General features: G+C 45.1%; 1 protein-coding gene across 1 annotated transcript in view; it reads left to right on the forward strand.

The window, feature by feature from the left end:
- Window positions 1-22,290, forward strand: part of atg4a (autophagy related 4A, cysteine peptidase) — a 57,050-nt gene that overhangs the window by 12,011 nt on the left and 22,749 nt on the right. The window contains exons 4-6 of the mRNA XM_078547569.1: window positions 8,112-8,210; window positions 12,320-12,421; window positions 16,739-16,811. Coding sequence (XP_078403695.1) covers window positions 8,112-8,210; window positions 12,320-12,421; window positions 16,739-16,811 — 274 coding nt within the window. The remainder of the gene's footprint in view (window positions 1-8,111; window positions 8,211-12,319; window positions 12,422-16,738; window positions 16,812-22,290) is intronic.

A 22,290-nucleotide genomic window follows, 5' to 3' on the forward strand; every position in this document is an offset into this window, starting at 1 on the left:
CAACAGTTATTACACTTCAAAGTCATTCATGGGGCAGAATTTTTCGTGCCCATTGGCATCAGGCATCAGTGTGTGTGAGCGGATAATATGGTGGGAAGGCCAAAAATCGGTTTCACGCTGTCATAAAACCAGTTTGTAATCGTCCGCTCCGCCCATCAATGATAGGCCATGTTTCCCGCCGCCACATGTCGGGAGCTTCATTTCCATACATCTGCATATCATTCTTCTAAGCTCCAGTGAATACTGGCCTAGTCGGCCCAATCTCTCCTCATATAACAGTCCTGCCGTCCTAGGAATCAGTCTGGTGAACCTTCACTGCACTCCCTCTATGGCAAATATACCCTTTCTTAGGTTAGACCAAAACTGCACACAATATTCCAGGTGTAGTCTCACCAAGTCCCTATACAGCTGCAGTAAAACATCCTTGCTCCTGTACTCAAGCCCTCTCGCAATGAAGGCCAACATACCACTTGCCTTCTTAACTGCTTGCTGCACCCGCATGGTCGCTTTCAGTGATTGGTGTACAAGAACACCAAGGTCCCTTTGTACATCAACATTTCCCAATCTATCACCATTTAATTAATACTGTTCCATTCTGTTTTTCCTACCAGAATGGATAACTTCACACTTATCCACATTATACTGCATCTGCCATGTATTTGCCCACTGACTCAGCCTGTCTAAATTGCCTTGAAACCTCTTAACACGCTCCTCATCGCTCACATTCCCACCAAGTTTCATGTCATCAGCAGACTTGGTTCCCTCATCCAAATCATTGATATATATTGTGAACAGCTGGGGCCCAAGCACTGATCCCTGTGGTACCCCACTAGTCACCCCCTGCCACTCCAAAAAAGACCCATTTATCCCTACTCTGTTTCCTGTCTGCTAACCAATCTCAATCCATGCTAATATATTATCTCCAGTCTCATGTGCTTTAATTTTACATGCTAAACTCTTAAGTGGGACTTTAGCAAAAGCTTTCTGAAAATCCAAATACACCACATCCACTGGTTCTCCCCTATCTATTCTGTTAGTTACGTCATCAAAAAACTCCAGTAGGTTTGTCAAACATGATTTTCCTTTCATAAATTCATGTTGACTTTGTCTACTCTCGTTGGTATTTTCTAAGTGTCCTGTTTATAATAGACTAGCCTTTTCTCTACTACTGATGTTAGGCTAACAAGTCTGTAATTCGCTCCTTTTCTCCCTCTCTCCTTTTTTAAATAGTGGGGTTACATTTGCCACCCTTCAACCTGCTGGGACTGTTCCAGAATCTACAGAATTTTGCAAGATGACAACCAACACATCCACTATTTCCATGGCCGCGACCTTTAGTACCCTGGGATGTAGATTATCGGGCCCTGGGGATTTATCGGCTTTCAGTCCCATTAATTTTTCTAGCACTGTTGTTTCAGTAATACTAATTTTCTTCAGTTCCTCCTCCTCACTAGACCCTTGATTCCCTAGTATTTGTGGGAAGTTATTTGTGTCCTCCTCCATGAAGACAGAACTAAAGTAGTTGTTTAATTGCTCTGCCATTTCCTTATTCTCTATTATAAATTCTCCTGTTTCAGACTGTAAGGGACCTACATTTTTCTTCAATATAATCTTTTTCTTTTTATATACTTATAGAAGCCTTTACAGTCCACTTTTTCTTTTTATATACTTATAGAAGCCTTTACAATCCACTTTTTTGCTCCTTGTAAGTTTACTCTCATACCTTATTTTTTCCCTCTTTAATCAATCTCTTGGTCCTCCTTTGCTGAATTCTAAACTGTTCCCAATCCTCAGGCTTGCTACTTTTTCAAACAAATTTACATGACCCCTCTTTGGATCTAATACTATCCTTAATTTCTTTTGTTAGCTATGGTTGGGCCTCTTTTGCAGTTGTGTTTTTGTGCCAAAAAGGAATGTATATCTGTTGCATATGTTCGCTCCTAAAATTTTCACCATTGTCTATCCTTTTAATGTAGTTCCCCAATCTATCTTAGCCAACTCATACCTCATATCTTCGCAGTTTCCTTTGTTAAGATTTAGGACCCTAGTTTCAGATCGGACTACTTCACTTTCCACCCTAATGAAGAATTGTATCACGTTATGGTCACTGTTCCCTAAAGGACCCCGTACAACAAGATTATTAATTACAAATACAGGATAGCCTGTTCCCTAGTTGGTTCCTCAACATACTGGTCTAAGAAAAATCTCATACACACTCCAGAAATTCATCTGACACAGTATTATTGCTAATTTGGTTTGCCTAGTCTATATGTAAATTAAAGTCACCCATGATCACTGTAACACCCTTGTTACGTGCATCTCTAATTTCCTGTTTAATGCCATCCCCTACCTTATCACTACTGTTTGGTGGTCTATGGACAACTCCAACTAATGTTTTCCGCCCCTTGTTGCTTCTTAGCTCTACCCAGACTAACTCTACATCTAGATTTTCTGAGCCAATATCCTCTCTCACTATCGCACTGATTTCATCCTTAACTAACAATGCCACACCACCTCCTTTTTCTTTTTGCCTATCCGTCCTAAATATCGGGTACCCTTGGATAATCGGTTCCCAGCCTTGGTCATTCTGCAGCCATGTCTACTTAATCGCAATCATATTGTACCTGTTTGCATCTATTTGCACTGTTAATTCATCTAACTTATTGTGAATGCTCCGTGTATTCGACTTTTAAAATTTTTACACATTTTTTTGTACTATGACCCTGTTTGCTGCTAGCCCTTGTTTCCTCTGCCTTCCACTTTTGCTTTCTACTCTTCTGTCTTTCATTCCTATCTTTGTTTCCCTCTCTTGTGTCTCCCCGTGCAGGTTCCCATCCCCCTGCCAACCTAATTTAAACCCTCCCCCACAGTATTAGCGAATACCTCTTTGAGGATACTGATCCCGGTCCTGCTATGTTGTAATCCGTCCAGCTTGTACAGGCCCCATCTTCCCCAGAATCGATCCCAATGCCTCAGGAATCTAAATCCCTCCCTCCTACACCATTTGTACATCTGGTCTATTATCCTATTTCTGACCTCGCTAGCACGTGGCACAGGGAGTAATCCTGAGATTGCTACCTTTGAGGTCCTGCATTTTAATTTATTTCCTAGCTCCCTATATTCTGCTTTCAGGACCTCATCCCTCTTTTTACCTATGTCGTCGGTACCGATATAGACCACAACCTCTGGCTGCTCCCCCCTCCTTCAGAATGTTCTGCAGCCCCTCGGTGACATCCTTGACCCTGGCACCAGGGAGGCAAAATACCATCCTGGTGTCACGTGTGCAGCTGCAGAAATGTCTACCCATTCCCCTTATGATAGAATCCCCTATCACTATTGCTCTCCCACTCTCCCCGCCCCCCCCAGCTTTGCAGCTGACCACTTGTGGTGCCACGATCTTGACTGTTGCTGCATTCCCCTGAGAAACCATCTCCCCCAGCTGTATCCAAAATACAAAATCTGTTGGGGAGGGAGATGGACCCAGGGGACTCCTGCAATACCTGCCCAGTGCTCCTACTCTGTCTGGCGGTCACCCATTCCCTTTCTGCCTGTGCACTCTTTACCTGCGGTGTGACCACCTCACTGTACGTGCTATCCACAAAGATCTCAAGCTTGCGGATGCTCCACAATGACTCCAAGCGCAGCTCCAACTCTGAAACACGGATTTTGAGTAGCTGCAGCTAGAGACACTTCCTGTACACATGGTCACCCTGGACACTGGAAGTGTCCCTGACTTCCTACATCGCATGGGAGAAGCATTCCACTTGGCAAAGCTGTCCTGCCATGGCTTCCTTAAATTACTCCCTTTACTTTTACTTCCTCTATCTTAGAGAATATTAAGGACAGAAGAAATACTTACCAGGTCCTACTTACCAAGGCCGCAGCTCTTCTTACTGAGGAAAGGTAGAAAATGAAAGAATCACCTCCTTCCCTCTTCGGTGAACTCCCTCTCTCACCAAACTCCAATTGAAGCACTGTAGTGCAGACAAAAGCAGCACTGTAGATGGCTTCCTTTTATGCTGTCTGAATCTAGCTTCTGAAAACCTGTTTAAGCTAGTTAACTAATTTACTAGCTGCAGCTGCAAGCAGAGCCTGTATAACCCCCGTTTTAAAGCTGCACAAAAACTCACCTTCTCCCAACCCAATGAGAGAGGGCAGAGTGAGCCAGTAGGGTGGGAGGGGAAGGGTGAAGGTGCGACGGTAGCAGAAGAAGGGACAGCGAGGGTGGTTGGTGGGGACTTGGAGGCACACACGGACCCTGGGGTGGGAAGGATGAGGTTGGGAAGGTCAGTGTGGATGGGGGTGAGATTCTCAGAAAGATGGTGATTGTGCACGTTCATCTGGATATCGTGGAAAGAAAAGGGTTCTGGCTGGTAGGTGATGGTGGGGAGGTGGAAGGTGATGTTGGGGGGGTTGACAGTGATGGAGGAAAGGATATCAGTGACCGGGGGATGGGAAAGGACGGGGGAGCTAAAGACAAACTTCACCAGTACCGTGCTTCTAAAATCGAAAGTGAAAGGAGCCTCGTGCTGGGCGGGAACTGGTGCTGCATGGGAGTCCAATCAGTGGGTGGGCGGAGATGCAGGTTAGCTCAGAAGGACAACTGAAAGGGAACCCCAGCAGGCAGCATTGAACGTACTTGGGACAGTGAGATGAGTGTGATTGATAAAGGCATCGCGTGCATGCGAGAGTGCTTGCACGAAGCTCAAAGGCCCTGCCCATACACACTTCTCCCTCCAGAATCACTCGTGGGCCGGCTACATGCAGCTGAACTGCTAGTGCGTGGGGAAGGGGTGGGTGAATGCAGGGGGAGGACTCGCATAGCCTGTAAATGATGCTGAAAGACACCATTACATGTTATTCAGTGAAAGTGAATATGTTTTCAGATTATTGTGACAAAATGTGTTCACCCATGCAACCACTTGTGATCGGAAATTATTAACTTTTCTATCACTTCTAGGTGCTGCCTTGACATCCGCAGCAGGGGTGGAGACTGCCTGTGCAATGATTGGCCCTGTTGCCTCCAATGACTTCTGCGTGCATCCTCTGGAGAGCTGAGGCCTTGAGGTTTCATTGGCTGTCCTCCTGTGGGCTAGCTGCTCTCTCTGTAGTGACAGAGATTGAGGTTGAGGGGGTTCCAGGCAAAGGGGACTCAGAGGAAAAGGACAGCTTCTGAGATTCCTGAGTGGATGACTCAGGGATGTCCAGCTGCCGCTCCCCCTCCCTTTGGGTGCCCGAGGGCCCTGGCCTGACTCTTTGAGGGGTAGGAGCATCTGGAGGGATGTCGAGGTGCCCCATTTCCCCCTCGCGTCGCAGCTGCAGGAACTCACCCAAGGCTACTGTAATGGAGTGCAGATCTGCGAGCATATCCACGTTCTGCTGGACCAGGGTCTCCAGGCATCTGCCTTCCTTCCCATGGAGACCTCCATACGTGCACATGTGGGCACCACTTCATCAGAGAGCAGGCGGACGTACTCCAACTCATGTGCACTCTGAGAGCTTCGAACAGTTTTGCATAACAAAAACAGAATTACCTGGAAAAACTCAGCAGGTCTGGCAGCATCGGTGGAGAAGAAAAGAGTCGACGTTTCGAGTCCTCACGACCCTTCAACAGTTTTGCATGATGTTCCCCACCTTCTACTGACTCTCTACGATTAGTTGAAAGGCCTACCTCACAGATGCCTCTTCCTCAGCAGTCCTCCGAATGCCGTGGAGCTAGGCTGAACCTGCCTCCCTCTGCTACGGACACGTGTCCATGTGATCACCAGATTGTGAACCTGATCCTGCTCTAGATCTCGATCCCACCAAGGTGTGTGTCTCTGTGCTTGTGCAGGGTGTGGGTAAGCGCTGTGACAGGCTTCCTAGCTGCTTATTTCCAGCTCTTAAATGGAGGAGGTGTCGTCTTGGCTGGAGGTGAGGACCTGGATGGAGCTGAGGGACTGGCTGGCTAAGGATGTCGGTCACTTGGCAGAGCTCCCTGTGAACCAAGGTAGAGATCATTAGTGCATGGCAGCAGAGTCGAAAGCAGCACCGAGAGCACTCACCGTTGCATTGAGAGAGGGACGACTTGGTGCAGGATCCTCAGTGGGTGTTCGGCACCGGCCTCACCGTCGTCACAGGCATGGTCCATGTCCTCACCAGTTAGCGCGATGGCACGCTCCTCAAAAGTGAGTGAGGGGTCTAATGTGGGCCACTCCACCCCTGGTCTGGAACCTCTCTCTGCTGCTGTGAGCCAGCTTTTCCTGCCTGAAAACAGGTGGAGAGAATGTGAGCAGGGCACATGGCACTGCATGGAATGTTTGTGTGGTGGGCAGAGCTATGGACGGGATGAGGACGCTAGCTCGAGAGGATTTGAGCCGGATGGAGATGTGAGGGTGTGTGCGAGAATTAGTTGTCAAGATGTCTATAATGTTATTGGAAATTATTTTAAAATACTGTGTGTGTGCGCGCATGCGCGTGCGTGTGTTCATTTGCATTTTTCTTTAAACAAAGTATTGTAGTTTGGGTTCAAAGAGAGGGAGCGGAATATTACGCCTAGCCAGCTGAAGCTCAGAAACGGTGTGTATGTTTATTTTCCCCAAGGATTACTAATAAAGTGGGTATTATGAAAAGGTCTCATTATTAGAAGAGGTAAAGTTCAAAAGATGTAGTGATACAATGAAAATTTGCATTCAAAGAGGAAATATGTATAAAGGAAGAGAAGGTTGTTGGTGAAAAGGGGAGGGATTCTAAGATCTAAGCCTCCCGCCTGTAAGCCTCAAGCTGCTGTCTGCAAGGAGCCAGAGCTGAAATAAACTGATTTTGAATGCGACTGTTCAGAGTGTGCTTTGCCAGGAGTCTGTTTAAATGTGTTTTACTGTTGCTTTAATGGAGGTGTAACTGGGAGTCAGATTAATTAAGGGATTTTTATTGTTATTATAGTAGTAATTTTGTAGATATTTGTATGTGCTTACAATCTTTCTTGTATTAATAAATGTTTAATTTAGTTTTATAAAAACGCCTTGAGACTCAGTGGTCTTATTACTACTGAATTCAAAGCCTGCATCTTGAAACATACAAATTGCAAAAATTGGTTATGACAGTTGTTTCAAGTTTCCTTCTGGGATTTGAACGGCTCAGCATTTACTATCAGCTATGTCATAATATAGTGGTGTTGTCCCTTGAGGTGTGAGATCCCTGTGGATGTGTGATGGATTTGTGAGTACGTGAGTTGAGTGATGAGAAGAGTGACGACCTGGCGGAACTGATGAGACCATTCAACCATTCACCCTCTTTCTGCACTGGGTGACTGTCCTCTTATGCAGGGCCGCTGCCACCGCCTCCCATGCTGGATTGGTGACCTTGCTTGCTGGCCTTTGCCCAGAGCTGGAGTAGAGGACTTCACGGTGGGCCTCCACTGTGTCCAGTAGGCGCTCGAGGGAGGCGTTGCTAAATTTGGGGGCAGCTTGTTTCCTCCCTTTGGCATCCTTCAGCTTTCAGCAGTTTCCTATCCCTTGAAGACAGCTAGCTCTTTGCAGGGGCCGCCTTTAAACATGCGCCCAGTTTACTGAAGGCTGGATGTGACAGCGGGGCGGGTGAATGAGAGGCCGCCCTGCCAGCGACCCTGCGTCTTTCCCTGGAATGCATGATTAATGAGGCGGGATTGGGACAATACACGTGAAAAGCCGCCATTACGGGCAACGGATAAAACATCCTTTTTCCTGCCTGCTACCACACTTAGTGCAAATCTGGAATGATTCCGTTAATGGTGTGTGAAATCATTTGAGAGAGTTCAGAGAAATATAATGACCTGTTATATAAATACAAGTTATATATAAAATCACTTTCTGGGTTTTTGTTAGAATAAGTCTAATTTGATAATTTTTCAATGAATCAACAGGGACAGTGAAATATATAAAGCCATTAAAAATTCAAACCACATTTAACAAATATTACATTGCTATAATCATACAATATATAAAATGTGTTTATGTTTTACATAAAAATGTTAGATTGTCTGAAAATATAAAATGTTCATAACCAAATGCGAATCATCAGGTTGACAGTAACTTGCTCACACTTGGCTGGAGGTGCTGAAAGTTGTAATAAATCCTCTGTTTCTATTCACACAGGGGGGACTGGTCCCTCGTCCGATGCTGGCTGGGGATGTATGCTGCGCTGTGGACAGATGATCCTGGCACAAGCATTAATATGCAAACACCTAGGGATAGGTGAGTCTTAATGGTAACCACTCATTTCAAAAACCTGAACTATATAGAAGTTGAGCTAGATGAGTGTCACGTTGTTGGAACACCAGCTTTGGGATTGGGTGTACTCCCAAGGAGACACCCTCTTTCACCACTTTCCAGAGGATAAAAATAATCCCTATCAGATCTTTTAAATTACTTAAGAGTAGATTACCCTGTCTCACATAAGGATCTGATTAATGCAAAAGAGGCAAAATTAGAAATCAGTTCATTGTCAAAGGAGACTATAGTTATCCACAACCTTACTATGAGTAATTCATTAACTTCATAATCTTGTCCCTTACTGAAGCTTTCCCTGCCTGAATATACTTCACATCACCTGCCTTTTTAAAAATTCGTTTATGGGATGTGGGTATCACTGACAAGGCCAATGTTTATTGTCCTTGAAAAGGTAGCAGTGAGCTGCTGCCTTTAATTGCTTGGCTCTTGAATTGTTGCAGTCCATGTGGTATAGGTACATCCAGAGTACTGTTAAGGGGGGTGCTCCAGGATTTTGACTAGTGACAGTGAACAAACAGCAATATAGATCCAAGTTAGGATGGTGTGTATGACTTGGAGAACTTGCAGCTGGTGGTGTTTTCAAGCCATTGTGTTGGTGACGTGTCAACAAACCATATCCTGGTCTCTCTCCTTACTCCCTGACACCACCTCCTCTTTTGAACACCTTCCCTAGTTCTGGCCATTGCCCTTTAAAAACCCCCCAACCCTGTTATCAACCTTACTCTGAGTCTTTTATCAAGAAATATTCCATGTTACTTCCCTCAGTCTTGGTACTGTGTGACTCCTCAAGCAGAATGGCGCAGATGGCTCCCGCCCACCCCTGGAAGTAAAGTCGGCGCCAGCCCGCCCCACAGCCAAAACATGCTGTGCGCAGGCTAAATAGGGGAAGTGTGGGACTTCTACCCCTCACTGGGGAAGAAGTCCCACCCTCCGGAGCTGCCAGCCAATCCAATTGGCCAGCAGCTCCATCAGTCCCAGGAGCGCCACGAGCGCATTAGTGGGCGCTGCCAGGACTGCAACAAGGAACACGAAGAAGACCCATGGGGTCCCGGAGTAACGTAAGTCCGGGGTCTTGGGCAGGGAGAGTTTGGGCAGGTTAGAAAGGGGTCAGGGAGGTGGGGTGCTGTGTTTAATGGGGGCAAGTGGGTAGGAAGAAAGGGGGTGGTTCTATCTTGGGGGACTACCCACTATCTGCAAAGGCACCCCACAAAGATAATACCCCCCATTTCCTTCCCATTCTTTGTAAAAATTTTTTAAAAAGCGACCTGCCCACTTCAGCCTAACTGCCCACACCAACTGTTTTATGGCATGGGCAGCGTATTATCGGGGTCAATTGGCTTGATAATAAGCCTAATTTATCCTTAATTATCTATTTAAATATGGCGAGTCAACTGCCAATTTCAGTGCCCCCCCGCCCCCCCCCTCCCCCCATGTATTATGGGGGTGAACAGGAAGGTGGTGGGGTGCCCCCCTTGCCAAAAACACACAACATGTATCTAAAATACAGCCCCTCATCTTCTGTGATTTTAGTCTTCATTTCAACTCACCTTTCCCTTTCTCATCTGATTACACTCCCTCCTGTACTCCCATAAGCTCCTGCTTCATACAACCTACCAAAGTTCACAGCCACTCCCTTGACATTACCGTAGGCAAGGCCATCTCCAATCACTTTCTTGTGTCCCTCATCAGCTGTGGGATGAAACATTTAAGTTATGAAGAGAGGTTGGATAGACTTGTGTTGTTTTCGTTGGAGCAGAGAAGACTGAGGGGCGACCTGATCGAGGTGTACAAGATTATGAGGGGCATGGATAGGGAGCAGCTGTTCCCCTTAGTTGAAGGGTCAATCACAAGGGGACATAAATCAAGGTGAGGGGCAGGAGACTTAGGGAGGATGTGAGGAAAAACATTTTTACCCAGAGGGTGGTGACGGCCTGAAATGCGCTGCCTGGGAGGGTGGTGGAGGCAGGTTGCCTCACATCCTTTAAAATGTACCTGGATGAGCACTTGGCACGTCATAACATCCAAGGCTATGGGCCAAGTGCTGGTAAATGGGATTAGGTAGGTCAGGTGTTTCTCACGTGTCGGTGCAGCCTCGATGGGCTGAAGGGCCTCTTCTGCACTGTGTGATTCTGTATTCCCTTAGTCCCTTCCAAATCCACTTCCTTCTGTGCCACTCCTTGGAGAACTCCAACTCTTCCCCTTCCACAACAAGAGTCACTTGCAGTTGCACTTTCAAGTTTCCAGCTGTCTAACCTTTGGCCTCCGTCCACCATGATATTTCGGCAGCTGTCGATATGCTCAACTACTTCCTCACATCCATTTTTAAATGCCTTTGTTTCGAGTAAACCCTTATTCTCTCTGATCCTGATCTTTCTCTTGGCATGGTCCCTCTTTATTCCTTCAAGTCTACAGGGTTTAGTTATAAGCATATTTGGCACACAATTAGCTTAATCATCTGTCACCGGCATCCAGCATTATTGGGCATTGCCTTTCTCTGCTAAAACCTCTTAGTAATCCAGGATCATCCTAGAAAATATAGATATCTCCAGAGTAAGGAGCATTCCAGCTTCTTTTCTCCACTGTCCCTTTTACCCTTCTCCCCTACTCTATCTACCCACATCCCCAACAATTGCAAGGAGCTCATGCACTTCTCTGCAATAAGATTGAGACCATCTGTTCAGTTGCCTGTGCTGCACCCCCAGTGTCGTTCTCTATTTTCTCTCTCATTTCCCCTTCAAACTCATCTTTTCCACAAAATCCAGCTCCTACCTTCGAACCTGTTCCCACTAAACTGCTGATCACCCAACTTCCCTTCCTGGCCCCCATGATAAATATTGTAAATAATTCACTCCTCGCATACCAGAACCCTCACTTCCTACAGTCATCATTCCCCCTCAAAAAAAACACCCTCGAATCCTCTATCCTTGCAAACTAGATCCATCTATTCCTCTCAAAAATCCTTTATTGACTCCCAAATCTGTACCCACCTTTCTTACCATTCCATATTTTCATCTCTTCAATCTTCCACAGCACTAAAACTAATCAACGTCATAAGTATCATTCTATTTGACTGTGGTGTAGTATCCTACTTTATCCTTCACAACCTTGCAGCCTTAGACACAGTCAACTACACCATTCTCCTCCAGTGCCTTTCTTCCATTGTCCAATTCAATAAGACTGTGCTCACTTGGCTCCACTTTCATCCATCCAGTCGTAGCCAGAGAATTTTTGGCAATGTCTTCTCTTCCTGTCCCTGCACCATGAACATGGGATTCCACAAAGGATCTATCTGTGACCCCCTCTTCCCTAGCTGCATGCTGCTGGGATCAAGTTTCACATGGATGCTGATGACACTCAGCTCTACCTCCGTTACCTCTCTTTATCTGTCCACTGCCTCTTTGTTGTCAGACTGTTTGTCCAACATTTGGTCCTGTGTGAGCCACATTTTCCTCTGTTAAAGATTGCAAAGACCAAAGCCATTGCCTTTGGACCTACCGCTAACTCATTTTTTAAAAAATTGAGTATTTTGTTTCAAACTGTAAGTAATGTCACAACTGGAGAAGCTGTTCTGAAATGTTGTGATGCATGATACCGTTTAAGTTACTCAATCAGGTTAATGACTGATATCTCAACTGATGTTAAGTCAGTTGCTTCGCACTGCCTGGCTGATTAACCCCTCCCAGCCAGCATCTTGTATTATTAAGTGTCTTTAATGATATGAATTCAACTGCCTTCCATAGTTTATTCTGTGTAAAATTAAGAAAAGCTATTTTCCCAAACTGCCATTGGTTTATAATGCATTTATCCAGCTGTCAGATTCAGGACAGTGTTCATTACCGTGCCCTACTGATGTTAATTAAGATTCACCAACAGTCAGGGCCAAATAATCCTTCTTGGCTGATTTTTCCTTACCAGCTATTCTGTTTTAAACAGAAATACTGAAACTAGTGGGTTTTATAGTTAATACTTTACAAATAGCTTTTAAACAGAGGGTAATCAGTCTTTTATTTTGAATTAGTATTTTTATATGCATATATATGCTTTAGTTGATTAATTGAATGGTATTGTTGTAGATTGGCGATGGGAGAAAGGCAAATGGCAGCCTGAGCAGTATCACCGCATTCTGCAGTGTTTTCTGGACAGGAAGGACAGCTGTTACTCAATTCATCAAATGGGTAAGTGAAACAACATTTTTTTTTTGAACAACAGTAAATCTATAAGAAAAAATATATTGGACAATTGCTGCCCCTTCCAAAAATATGAAAACACTAACTGTTAACATCGAGGTGTCCTTAACACTTTTTTTTCTTTTCCAAATTGAAATTGTCTGGTATTGCATGCTGTAGTTCTGGTCACAGTTCTGGAACTGCAGCTTGAGAAGTGGAATCCTTTCATAAAGCAGCACCTGTTGTGGATGTGGGTTGTGGGTTAGGGTTGTAGCACACGACATAATTTGATAACAGTTTTCTGTGTGACTGTAACCTTGGCGATCACTGCTCCTTGGACAGCTGGAGGTAACAGCATCTCTTACCTGTGTATTCTTGGGTGGGGTACTGGTGGAAACTGTGTGTGTCACATGCTGTTTCTTTACAGCCAGGATAGTTAGAATATGGATCTCAGCTACAGATGGTTGCTGATGCAGAATCAATTATTTTAAAAACAAAATGAGGTAGTTGACTGAAAGAGAAGAATGTTTAAAGGGCATAGAGATTGAAGAGAAGGGTGGGATTAGATTAGGGGGCATATGTGAAGGAAACCACTGTTTTACTAGCATGGAGTGGTGTATTTCTGGATCAGTCAAGTTTTTCCTCACATAATGATCACCCAATCTTAGTGGGAGGCATCAAACAGATTGTGTATTGAGAGAAAGACAGCACTGGACTGCATGTCATGTCGTACTGTTAAGTGCTTGACTCAAGCAGATGCTTTGGAGCTGACCATTTTCCCACTCTGTTGAGGAATGATGTTCATGTGCACATGGTGGATAGGTGGGTGGGTAGTGGGGAGGAAAATGGGAGAAAAGTAAATGCTTCCTTTGGGACCTGAGCAAAGAAGGCTCCTGTCTATACTGGCAACAGCCCTTCCTTCAGTATAAGGAGGAGAAGAAAGGAAGGACAGCTGTTACTCAGTTCATCAAATGGATAAAGGAAACAACATTTTTTTAACAACAGTAAATCCATCAGTGAGAATATATTGGACAATTGCTCCGCCCTCCAAAAATAAAGATAAAAATATGAAAACACTACTTTAACATCGGGGTGTCCTTAACATTTTCTTCTTTTCCAAATTGAAATCATCTGATATTGCATGCTGAAGTTTGGAACTCCTTATTCCTCTGAGCAGCATTTGTTTTTGTAGCAGTCCAATGTATTCTAACCCAGAAGGAAAAAACAGATCGGACCAGTACCCTTTTTCCCAGTTTTTACTGTTTTCTCCTTCTGGGAAATTAACATTGCACTGTGAATATTTTTGGGAGGTTTTGCGTCAATAGTTATTGACATGCTCAGAACTAGGTGCATGCAAGACAGCTAATATACAATGCCCTGACAAGTTAGTCAGAGGATTAGTCACCTTGCTACCACCACTGACCGTGATGTGGCGCTTTATAACCCTGAGACAATCGGACATCACCTGATCCTACAACTAGCTCACTGTGGGAAGTTGAATTTGAGCATCGTTCACGGCATTGGCATGAACCCTAAGTTCTAGATGTGAATCTGGTTTCTCACTAAGTAAGAGTTAGAGGCAGGATGACCAACTGGTCCAGAATTTTCGGGATTGTCCAGTAACTGGGCTTTGTCATGTGTTCTGGGGGTTTTGAGCCCAGGACACTGTTTTTCCCAAATTAGCAATGTCGGAGCTTTATGCAGTACTCTGGATCCAATCTGACCGAAGCACAGAGTTGGACTGAGTCAATTAACATCCAAACTTAAGATAAAGGCAAAATACTGCGGATGCTGGAAATCTGAAACAAAAACAAAAAATGCTGGAAAATCTCAGCAGGTCTGACGGCATCTGTGGAGAAAAAGACAGAGTTAACGTTTCAAGTCCGTATGACTCCTCTTTAGAGCTACAGGGAAGTAGAGATGTGGTGAAATTTATACCGTTTAAGGGGGGTGGAACAGGTGAATCTGGATCGAAGGCCAGCGATAGGTGGAGGCAAAGGAGAGATTGCAAAAGATGCCGTAAACAAAAGGTCAAAGGATTGTTAATAGTGGTGGTACTGGCTAAAGGAGGTGCTAATGGTGACATTAAGAGTGGAAAGCAGAATGTGATAATGGCTGGACCAGGGTAAGCGCTTTGGAAAGTGACAGATGGCCCTAGTGGGAGTGGGGTGGGGTAGGGGGAAGGGATGGTGGTGGGAAAATAGATCGAAAATAGGCTAAAATCTGGGGATAAAATAATGAATAAAAATGCAAATAAATTTACAAAATAATAATAATGAAAATAAGTGGAAAAAAATAAGTAAAAATCAAAAAATAAAAATGAATATAGAAAAAAGGGGGATCAAAAAGTGGGGGGACGGAGGAGAGAGTTCATGGCCTGAAGTTGTTGAACTCAATGCTAGGTCCAGAATGCTGTAAAGTGCACCAATATTCATTACAAGCCCACTGACTCCCACAGCTACCTCAACTACAGCTCCTCACACCCTGCTTCCTATAAGGACTCCATCCCATTCTCTCAGTTCCTTCGCCTCCGTCACATCTGTTCCGATGATGCCACTTTCCAAAACAGTGCTTCTGACATGTCTTCCTTTTCCCTTAACCGAGGTTTCCCACCCACGGTGGATGACAGGGCCCTCAACCGTGTCCGGCCCATCTCTCGCGCCTCTGACCTCACACCTTCCTCTCCTTCCCAGAACCATAACAGGGTCCCCCTTGTCCTCACTCTTCCCCATTCCTCCGCATTCAAAAGATCATCCTCCGCCATTTCCGTCAACTCCAGCATGATGCCACCACCAAACACATCTTCCCTTCACCCCCCTATCGACATTCCGTAGCGACCGTTCCCTCCGGGACACCGTGGTCCATCACCCCATACACCTCAACCCCCTCCCATGGCATCTTCCCATGCCAGAAGGTGTAACACCTGCCCCTTTACTTCCCCCCTCCCCACCATCCAAGGGCCCAACACTCCTTTCAAGTGAAGCACTTGCACTTCCCTCAATTTAGTCTACTGCATTCGTTGCTCCCAATGCGGTTTCCTCTACATTGGAGAGACCAAACGCAGACAAGGTCTTTGGTCTGTCCGCAAGCATGACCCAGACCTTCCTGTCGCTTGCCATTTCAACGCACCATCCTGCTCTCATGCCCACATGTCCGTCCTTGGCCTGCTGCAATGTTCCTGTGAAGCTCAACGCAAACTGGAGGAACAGCGCCTCATCTTCCGACTAGGCACTTTACAGCCTTCCGGACTTAACATTGAGTTCAACAACTTCAGACCATGAACTCTCTCCTCCAACTCCACCCCTTTTTGATCCCCCTTTTTGCTATATTCATTTTATTTTTTAATTTTAATTTTTTCCCACTTATTTTCATTATTATTTTGTAAATTTATTTCCATTTTTATTCATTGTTTATCCCCAGCTTTTAGCCTATTTTCGATCTTTTTTTCCCACCACCGTCCCCTCCCCCCACCCCCACTCGAACCATCTGTCACTTTCCAGAGTGCTTACCCTGGTACCATTACCATTATCACGTTCTGCTTTCCACGCTTAATGTCACCATTAGCTACTACTTTAGCCAGTACCACCACTATTAACAACCCTTTGACCTTTTGTTTATGACATCTTTTGCAATCTCTCCTTTGCCCCCACCTATCACTGGCCTTCTATCCAGATTCACCTGTTCCACCCCCTCCCCCTTAAACAGTATAAATTTCACCACATCTCCAGTTTGCTTTAGCTTGGAGGAGGAGTCATACGGACTCGAAACGTTAACTCTGTCTTTCTCTCCACAGATGCTGTCAGACCTGCTGAGTTTTTCCAGCATTTTTTGTTTTTGTAATATCCAAACTTAACTATACAGAATTTCTGACTGAAATTAAAAATGTAAAAGAAGGCTAATTGAGTGTGTTTACGATTGGATAACCAATCAGTTGGCTGTGCTATAAAAAATTGTGACTTGCTCTGGGACAATTCTCTACATTAAAGACGCTATATAAATGCAGATGGAAGTTGACATTATGGGCAGTTCATGCCCTGGTATTGTACATCTTGTATTCATGGTGAGCAGTAGCTTGGGTAACTAGCTGAACAATGCTGTCTGATTCTAGGATAAAATCCCTGCATGATAATTCCACTGACTGTTATCCATCTCTATATCTTCATAGAGAAAAAAAATTGTAAACTAGCTGTTTTAAATTTAGGCCTTAATTAGACATCACAATCCAAGCCTATCACTTACAGGATTTTTATCAGGATATGATTGTGCTGCATACTATTAGCTGCCTTGACTGAATTCTAACACTTTTCTTGCCTTATTTTCTAACAGCTCAGATGGGAGTGGGAGAGGGTAAATCTGTAGGGGAATGGTATGGACCTAACACAGTCGCCCAAGTATTAAAGTAAGTGAAAATTCAGACGGTTACAATCAAGATTATCCATAATGTCCTTCTGTTTAGAATGTATTGTTGTTGAGTTTTTTTAGGTGAAATTTGTTTTTGTCAGAGTTCGTGTTAGGGCATGGAACATTTTGGGCAGAGACCCCTATATGTGCAGGATTGGAAGCAGTGGTGCATGTTTTCAACCAGGGAACCCGGAAATACTGGTAAGGTCCTGTCAAATTTTATGGCAGGATATCATTAACGTTTTCTTTTTCACTGCTTCCTGCCCATAAACCAGCCAGATTAAACAGCTGGCCAGCTGCCAGGGAAGAAAGCCAGTGTTTGAAGGCCAGAGTTGGGGACTACTGGGGACAATCCCTAGGAATCAGAAATGGTTGGAGGAATGGTAGGGGGCCTCAGAGCATAGCAGAGGGGGAACAGGGCATAGTGAGTGGTGATGCTGAGAGGATATTTCCTCTCACAGGGAAATCTAGAACTAGGGGTCACAGTTCCAGAATAAGCAGTCTTCCATTTAAGCTGGAAATGAGGAAGAATTTCTTCTCTCTGAGGGTCATTGATCCATAGAATTCTCTACCCTAGAGGCCAGTGGAGGCTGGATCATTAAATATATTCAAGGTTGACTTAGACAGATTTTTGAGCTATAAGGGAATCAAGGATTATACGGGACAGGCAGGAAAGTGGAGTTAAGGCCACAATCAGATCAGCCATGATATTATTGAATGGCAAAGCAGGGGGGAGGGGCTGAATGGCCCCCATTTCTTATCCCCTTTTGAAAGGGTCTGAAGTTTGTGGAGAATGAGGCAGATCATGGCAGAATATTTGCTTGAGTGGCTCAGTGAAGCACTCCTGGTCCAAAAGCAGTTCTCTAAAAAGCACTTGGTGCAGCAGGCAACTTCCACCTCCCTTTAGTTTCCAAAAATTTGGAAATCCAGCCCACAGCTGTCACATTCAAAGGGCTTCCAAAATCTGAGGAATAGGACTTCGTTTAAATGTTATAATTATATTACTTTAGAGAAGAAAAACAATTAGAAGAGACAGATAGCACTAGTGTAAGAAATAATAAGCTATTAGGTGGGGTCAGAGTGAGAGGGAATGCAAAAGGTCTAAATGAGGTTTACAGTGCATGCATATGAACACATGGAACATGGTAAATAAGGTCAGTGAGCTGTAAGCGCAGGTAGCAAAGTGGAAACATGGTGTTGTGATGATTTCAGACACCTAGCTCAAAAAGGACAGTTCTGAGCACTAAATATTCCTGCATACAAGGTGTTCAGGAAAGAAAAGAGAAGGGGTAGCAATATTGATTAAGGAGAACATTGCAGTGCTGGAGAGAGAGGATGTCCTAATGAGATCAAGGACAGAATCTATTTGGTTAGAACTAAGAAATAGTAAAGGTACCATTACACTACTGGGTGTATTCTATACGTCACCAACTAGTGTGAAAGATATAGAGTAAATTTACAAGGAAATTGATGCAGAATTGATGGAAAGAGATGCAGAAACTATTGAGTAGTTATAATGGGGGACTTTAATTATCCTAGTGTATATAGACTGGGATATTGATATTGTAAAGAGAGAGCGAGGAATATTGTTGTGGTAACTTTGACAAACGAACCACCGGAATCTCAGGTACAGGTTACGATCGTTTATTCGAGCAATTGCAAGGAGAGAACCACCTCAACGCAGCTTGAGGTAGCACTCGATCAAATTACAGGTATGCAGCTTATTTATACATCACTGACAAGAACATTGTTCAGCCTTCACCCAGGCAGAGCCTTCTCCCCCTATCTAAGCTGGGACCATCTGTCCTTTCCTTATCTGTGGATAGCCAAACTGCAATTTTTTAAACTTTGTAAGAACTGTAATTTACACTATCAAAATTAAAACTACCTCTTCCTCGTGTATTGATTTTGTATCCAGATTAAAAGTCCCGTATGTTTATCGACACATTCTTTATCTTGGATAGCATCCTAGTTATTCAAAAGTAACCTTCTAAATTACACTGCACTTTACATCTCAAGGTTGTCCAAAATTCAAATAACAGTGCTGTTGGGATGTAGATTTCCTTTCATATTTAACTAATTTCTTCAAAAGAAACCCCTTTTTATCCATTGGTACCACCTAGACCGTGTTTATGTCTTTTGGTTTTCCTAGAATCCTTTTGAATTTCAGGTAACTTCCCCTCAGAATTTTAGAATAACAACTCATATGAGCTAATGTAACTTGTATGTATCAATCCCAATCAGCTTGGAAGCTGGTGATAAGGGTTACCCCCTACTACTCTGTAAGGGGGTGGTACAAAGGTTGGTTCATCTCAAACAAAGGCAAACCCTGTTTTCTCTTTACAATACCTTCAAATTGCAATTTTGCCAGAAATCTCAACTCAAACCTTATACTCAAAACTTTGGAAAGTTTGAGTATACTTTTCCTTTAATCTAATATGGAGCTTTTGACTCAAGTGCTGAATTACACACACATAAATGACAATTTAGGGAAGAAAGCCCATTAAGGGCAGAATTTTGCCCTTGGTGGGCATGCAGGCCCCACTGGCTTGGTGGCGGGCGGACAGCCAAACTCCGCCGCTGAAACGGGGCCCGCCGCCATTTTGAGTGGGCGGGCCAATTAAGGCCTGATCAGCGGCCTGCCCGACGGGAAGCACTATGCGCTTCCTGTGCATGGGGGGAGGGAATCCCCAGCTGTCAAAAGTGCGCTGTATCGCGCATGCGCGCAAAAGAGCGCACTGCTCTCTGAGACTAAGTGCTGTCTCAGGGGGATTAGTGACAGGTTAAAACGCTTAAAAAATAGAAAAATAAAAGTATTATTAACATGTCCCCCTCATGTGACAATGTCACACGAGATGGGACATGTTAATAAAAACGACATAAACTTTATTAAACCTTTCAAAAACGGACATTAAACCTCATCCCACCAGTGGATGAGGTTTCATGTATTATCAGGAGCCCTCTGGGGCTCCTAGCCTGCCCGCCAGCCTTAAGATTGGACGGGCAGGTCTTTAGTGATTTTAGTTAGTCTGTCAATGGCCTTAATTGGCCATTGACAGGTCGGCGGGCGGACAGCTGACTTCGCTGTCCGCCCGCCTTCCTAAAAATTTAAGGGACCGGGATGACGTCGGGGGTTCCTCCCAATGTCATGCCATGTCATTTTGCCGTCGGCGAACAGGCCCCGCCCCCAATTCGCCGACGGGAAAATTCTGATCTAAAGCTCACGTACAAATGCTTCCTTGCACACAAACACACACATATAAAGGTATGTATTTATATTCCTATAACATTGAACTTAACGACTTAAAACTCTCATACTGTAAACGAAACTTCAAGTAGCAGTGGGGGGCATAAAGGGATCTTGGAGGCTCCACCTATAGGTACAATCAAACTGACTGAAGCTCACATTTCCTCTGCTTCTGCCTGTCACTGCTCATTAACCCCCTTAGGGGTCTCTCTCTCTCTCTCTCTCTCTCTCCCTCTCTGCCTGCCTCGCTCTCTCTCTCGCTCTCTCTCTCTCTCGCTCGCTCTCGCTCTCTCACTCGCTCTCTCTCTTGCTCTCTCTCTCGCGCTCGCTCTCTCTCGCGCTCGCTCTCTCTCTCGCGCTCGCTCTCTCTCTCGCGCTCGCTCTCTCTCGCGCTCGCTCTCTCTCGCGCTCGCTCTCTCTCGCGCTCGCTCTCTCTCGCGCTCGCTCTCTCTCGCGCTCGCTCTCTCTCGCGCTCGCTCTCTCTCGCGCTCGCTCTCTCTCGCGCTCGCTCTCTCTCGCGCTCGCTCTCTCTCGCGCTCGCTCTCTCTCGCGCTCGCGCTCGCTCTCTCTCGCGCTCGCTCTCTCTCTCTCGCGCTCGCTCTCTCTCTCTCGCGCTCGCTCTCTCTCTCTCGCGCTCGCTCTCTCTCTCTCTCGCGCTCGCTCTCTCTCTTTCTCGCGCTCTCTCTCTCGCGCTCTCTCTCTCGCGCTCTCTCTCGCTCTCCCCAGCACAAACAGCTCTTGTAACTTAGATCAATTCATATTTTTTGCAAGTGACAAAAATTCAGTAGGGGACCTTTTGGGTCCCAATCATCTTTCCACATATTCCATTCTCTGTTGTTCCAGTATGAGCCTCGTGATGGAGTCTGCGGTTCCCCAGTCGAGTTCTGTTGCACTTTCCTGTTTTCCAAACGGCATTCTATTCTTCTATTCCATCTGTCTCTGCACAGCTAATTCACGCGGCTCTGGCAACTTTAGTTACTTGCAATCTACTTGTTTCCCTAGGAGTATGGCCTCCCTGCGTCACTTCGGCTATGGTTTTATTTCAAACCGTAGCCCACCAGCATGGCTCCACCTCCTGTTTCGGTAGTGGTCCAGATCCCCTACGTGGCTTCAGCTCCGCTAGCCTGCCAGCGCAGCTCCGCCTCCTGTTTCTATAACCAGGCGTCTGGCCTCTCTACGCGGCTTCCTCTATGGTTTTATTTCAAACTGTAGCCCGCCAGCACGGCTTCGCCTCCTACTCCGGCGCCTCCTGTCTTGAGTCCTCCTCCCGATTCTTTTGATACTTGACTGGACCGTTCTTGGATGGGCTTATTGCACTAACTATGGGTGGTAAATAAAGTATACTCACCCACTTTGCAGAGCTATCCTGAGGATCCTGCCGACTATGCCAATTGTTGTGGTAACTTTGACAGATCAACCACTGGAATCTCAGGTACAGGTTATGATCGTCTATTCGAGCAATTGCAAGGAGAGAACCACCTCAACACAGCTTGAGGTAGACTCTACTAAATTACAAGTATACAGCTTATTTTTACATCACTGACAAGAACATTGTTCAGCCTTCACCCAGGCAGAGCCTTCTCCCCCTATCTAAGCTGGGACCATCTGTCCTTTCCTTATCTGTTGACGAACACACTTAATCTATATTGTTTTCATCCTCCATCTCCAGTCTAGTTCCCAGGGTCTTTCTGGCGATTGCAGGCCCTAAGGGTGTGCAAAGTTCATCTGGTAACCCTTAACTGTTAATGTACTTGATGGCACTGGCTGCCTGGAGATTCTAAGTAATTCCCTTTCAATAAATTCCTAAGTGTATTCCCCCTAACAGTGTCAAGTGTGTTCAGGAGATTTTCTAGTGCAGTATGTTGCTTGCCCAACAAAGAAGGAGGCATATGGATCTGGTTCTGGGGAATGACTTCAGTGAAGTGATTCAAGTATCAGGAGGGGAACATTTTAGGGGACAATAATCATAGTGCCATGAGGTTTAAGTTAGCTATGGAAAAGGATAAGGAGCAATCAAGAGTAAAATTATTAATTGAGGAGGGCCAGTTTCAATGGGATGAAATCAGATCTGGCCCAGGTAAATTGGAATCAAAGATTGGCAGCAAAAATGTTAATGGAACAATGGGCTGCCTTGAAAGTGTAGATGGCTTGAGTACAGTCAAGGCATATTCCCATGCGGCGGGGAAGGTAGGAAAAAACAAAGCCAGAGCTCCATGGATGATGAAAGAGG

The sequence above is a fragment of the Cetorhinus maximus genome, chromosome 8 (genome assembly GCF_964194155.1).
Source record: "Cetorhinus maximus chromosome 8, sCetMax3.hap1.1, whole genome shotgun sequence".
NCBI lineage: Eukaryota > Metazoa > Chordata > Chondrichthyes > Lamniformes > Cetorhinidae > Cetorhinus > Cetorhinus maximus.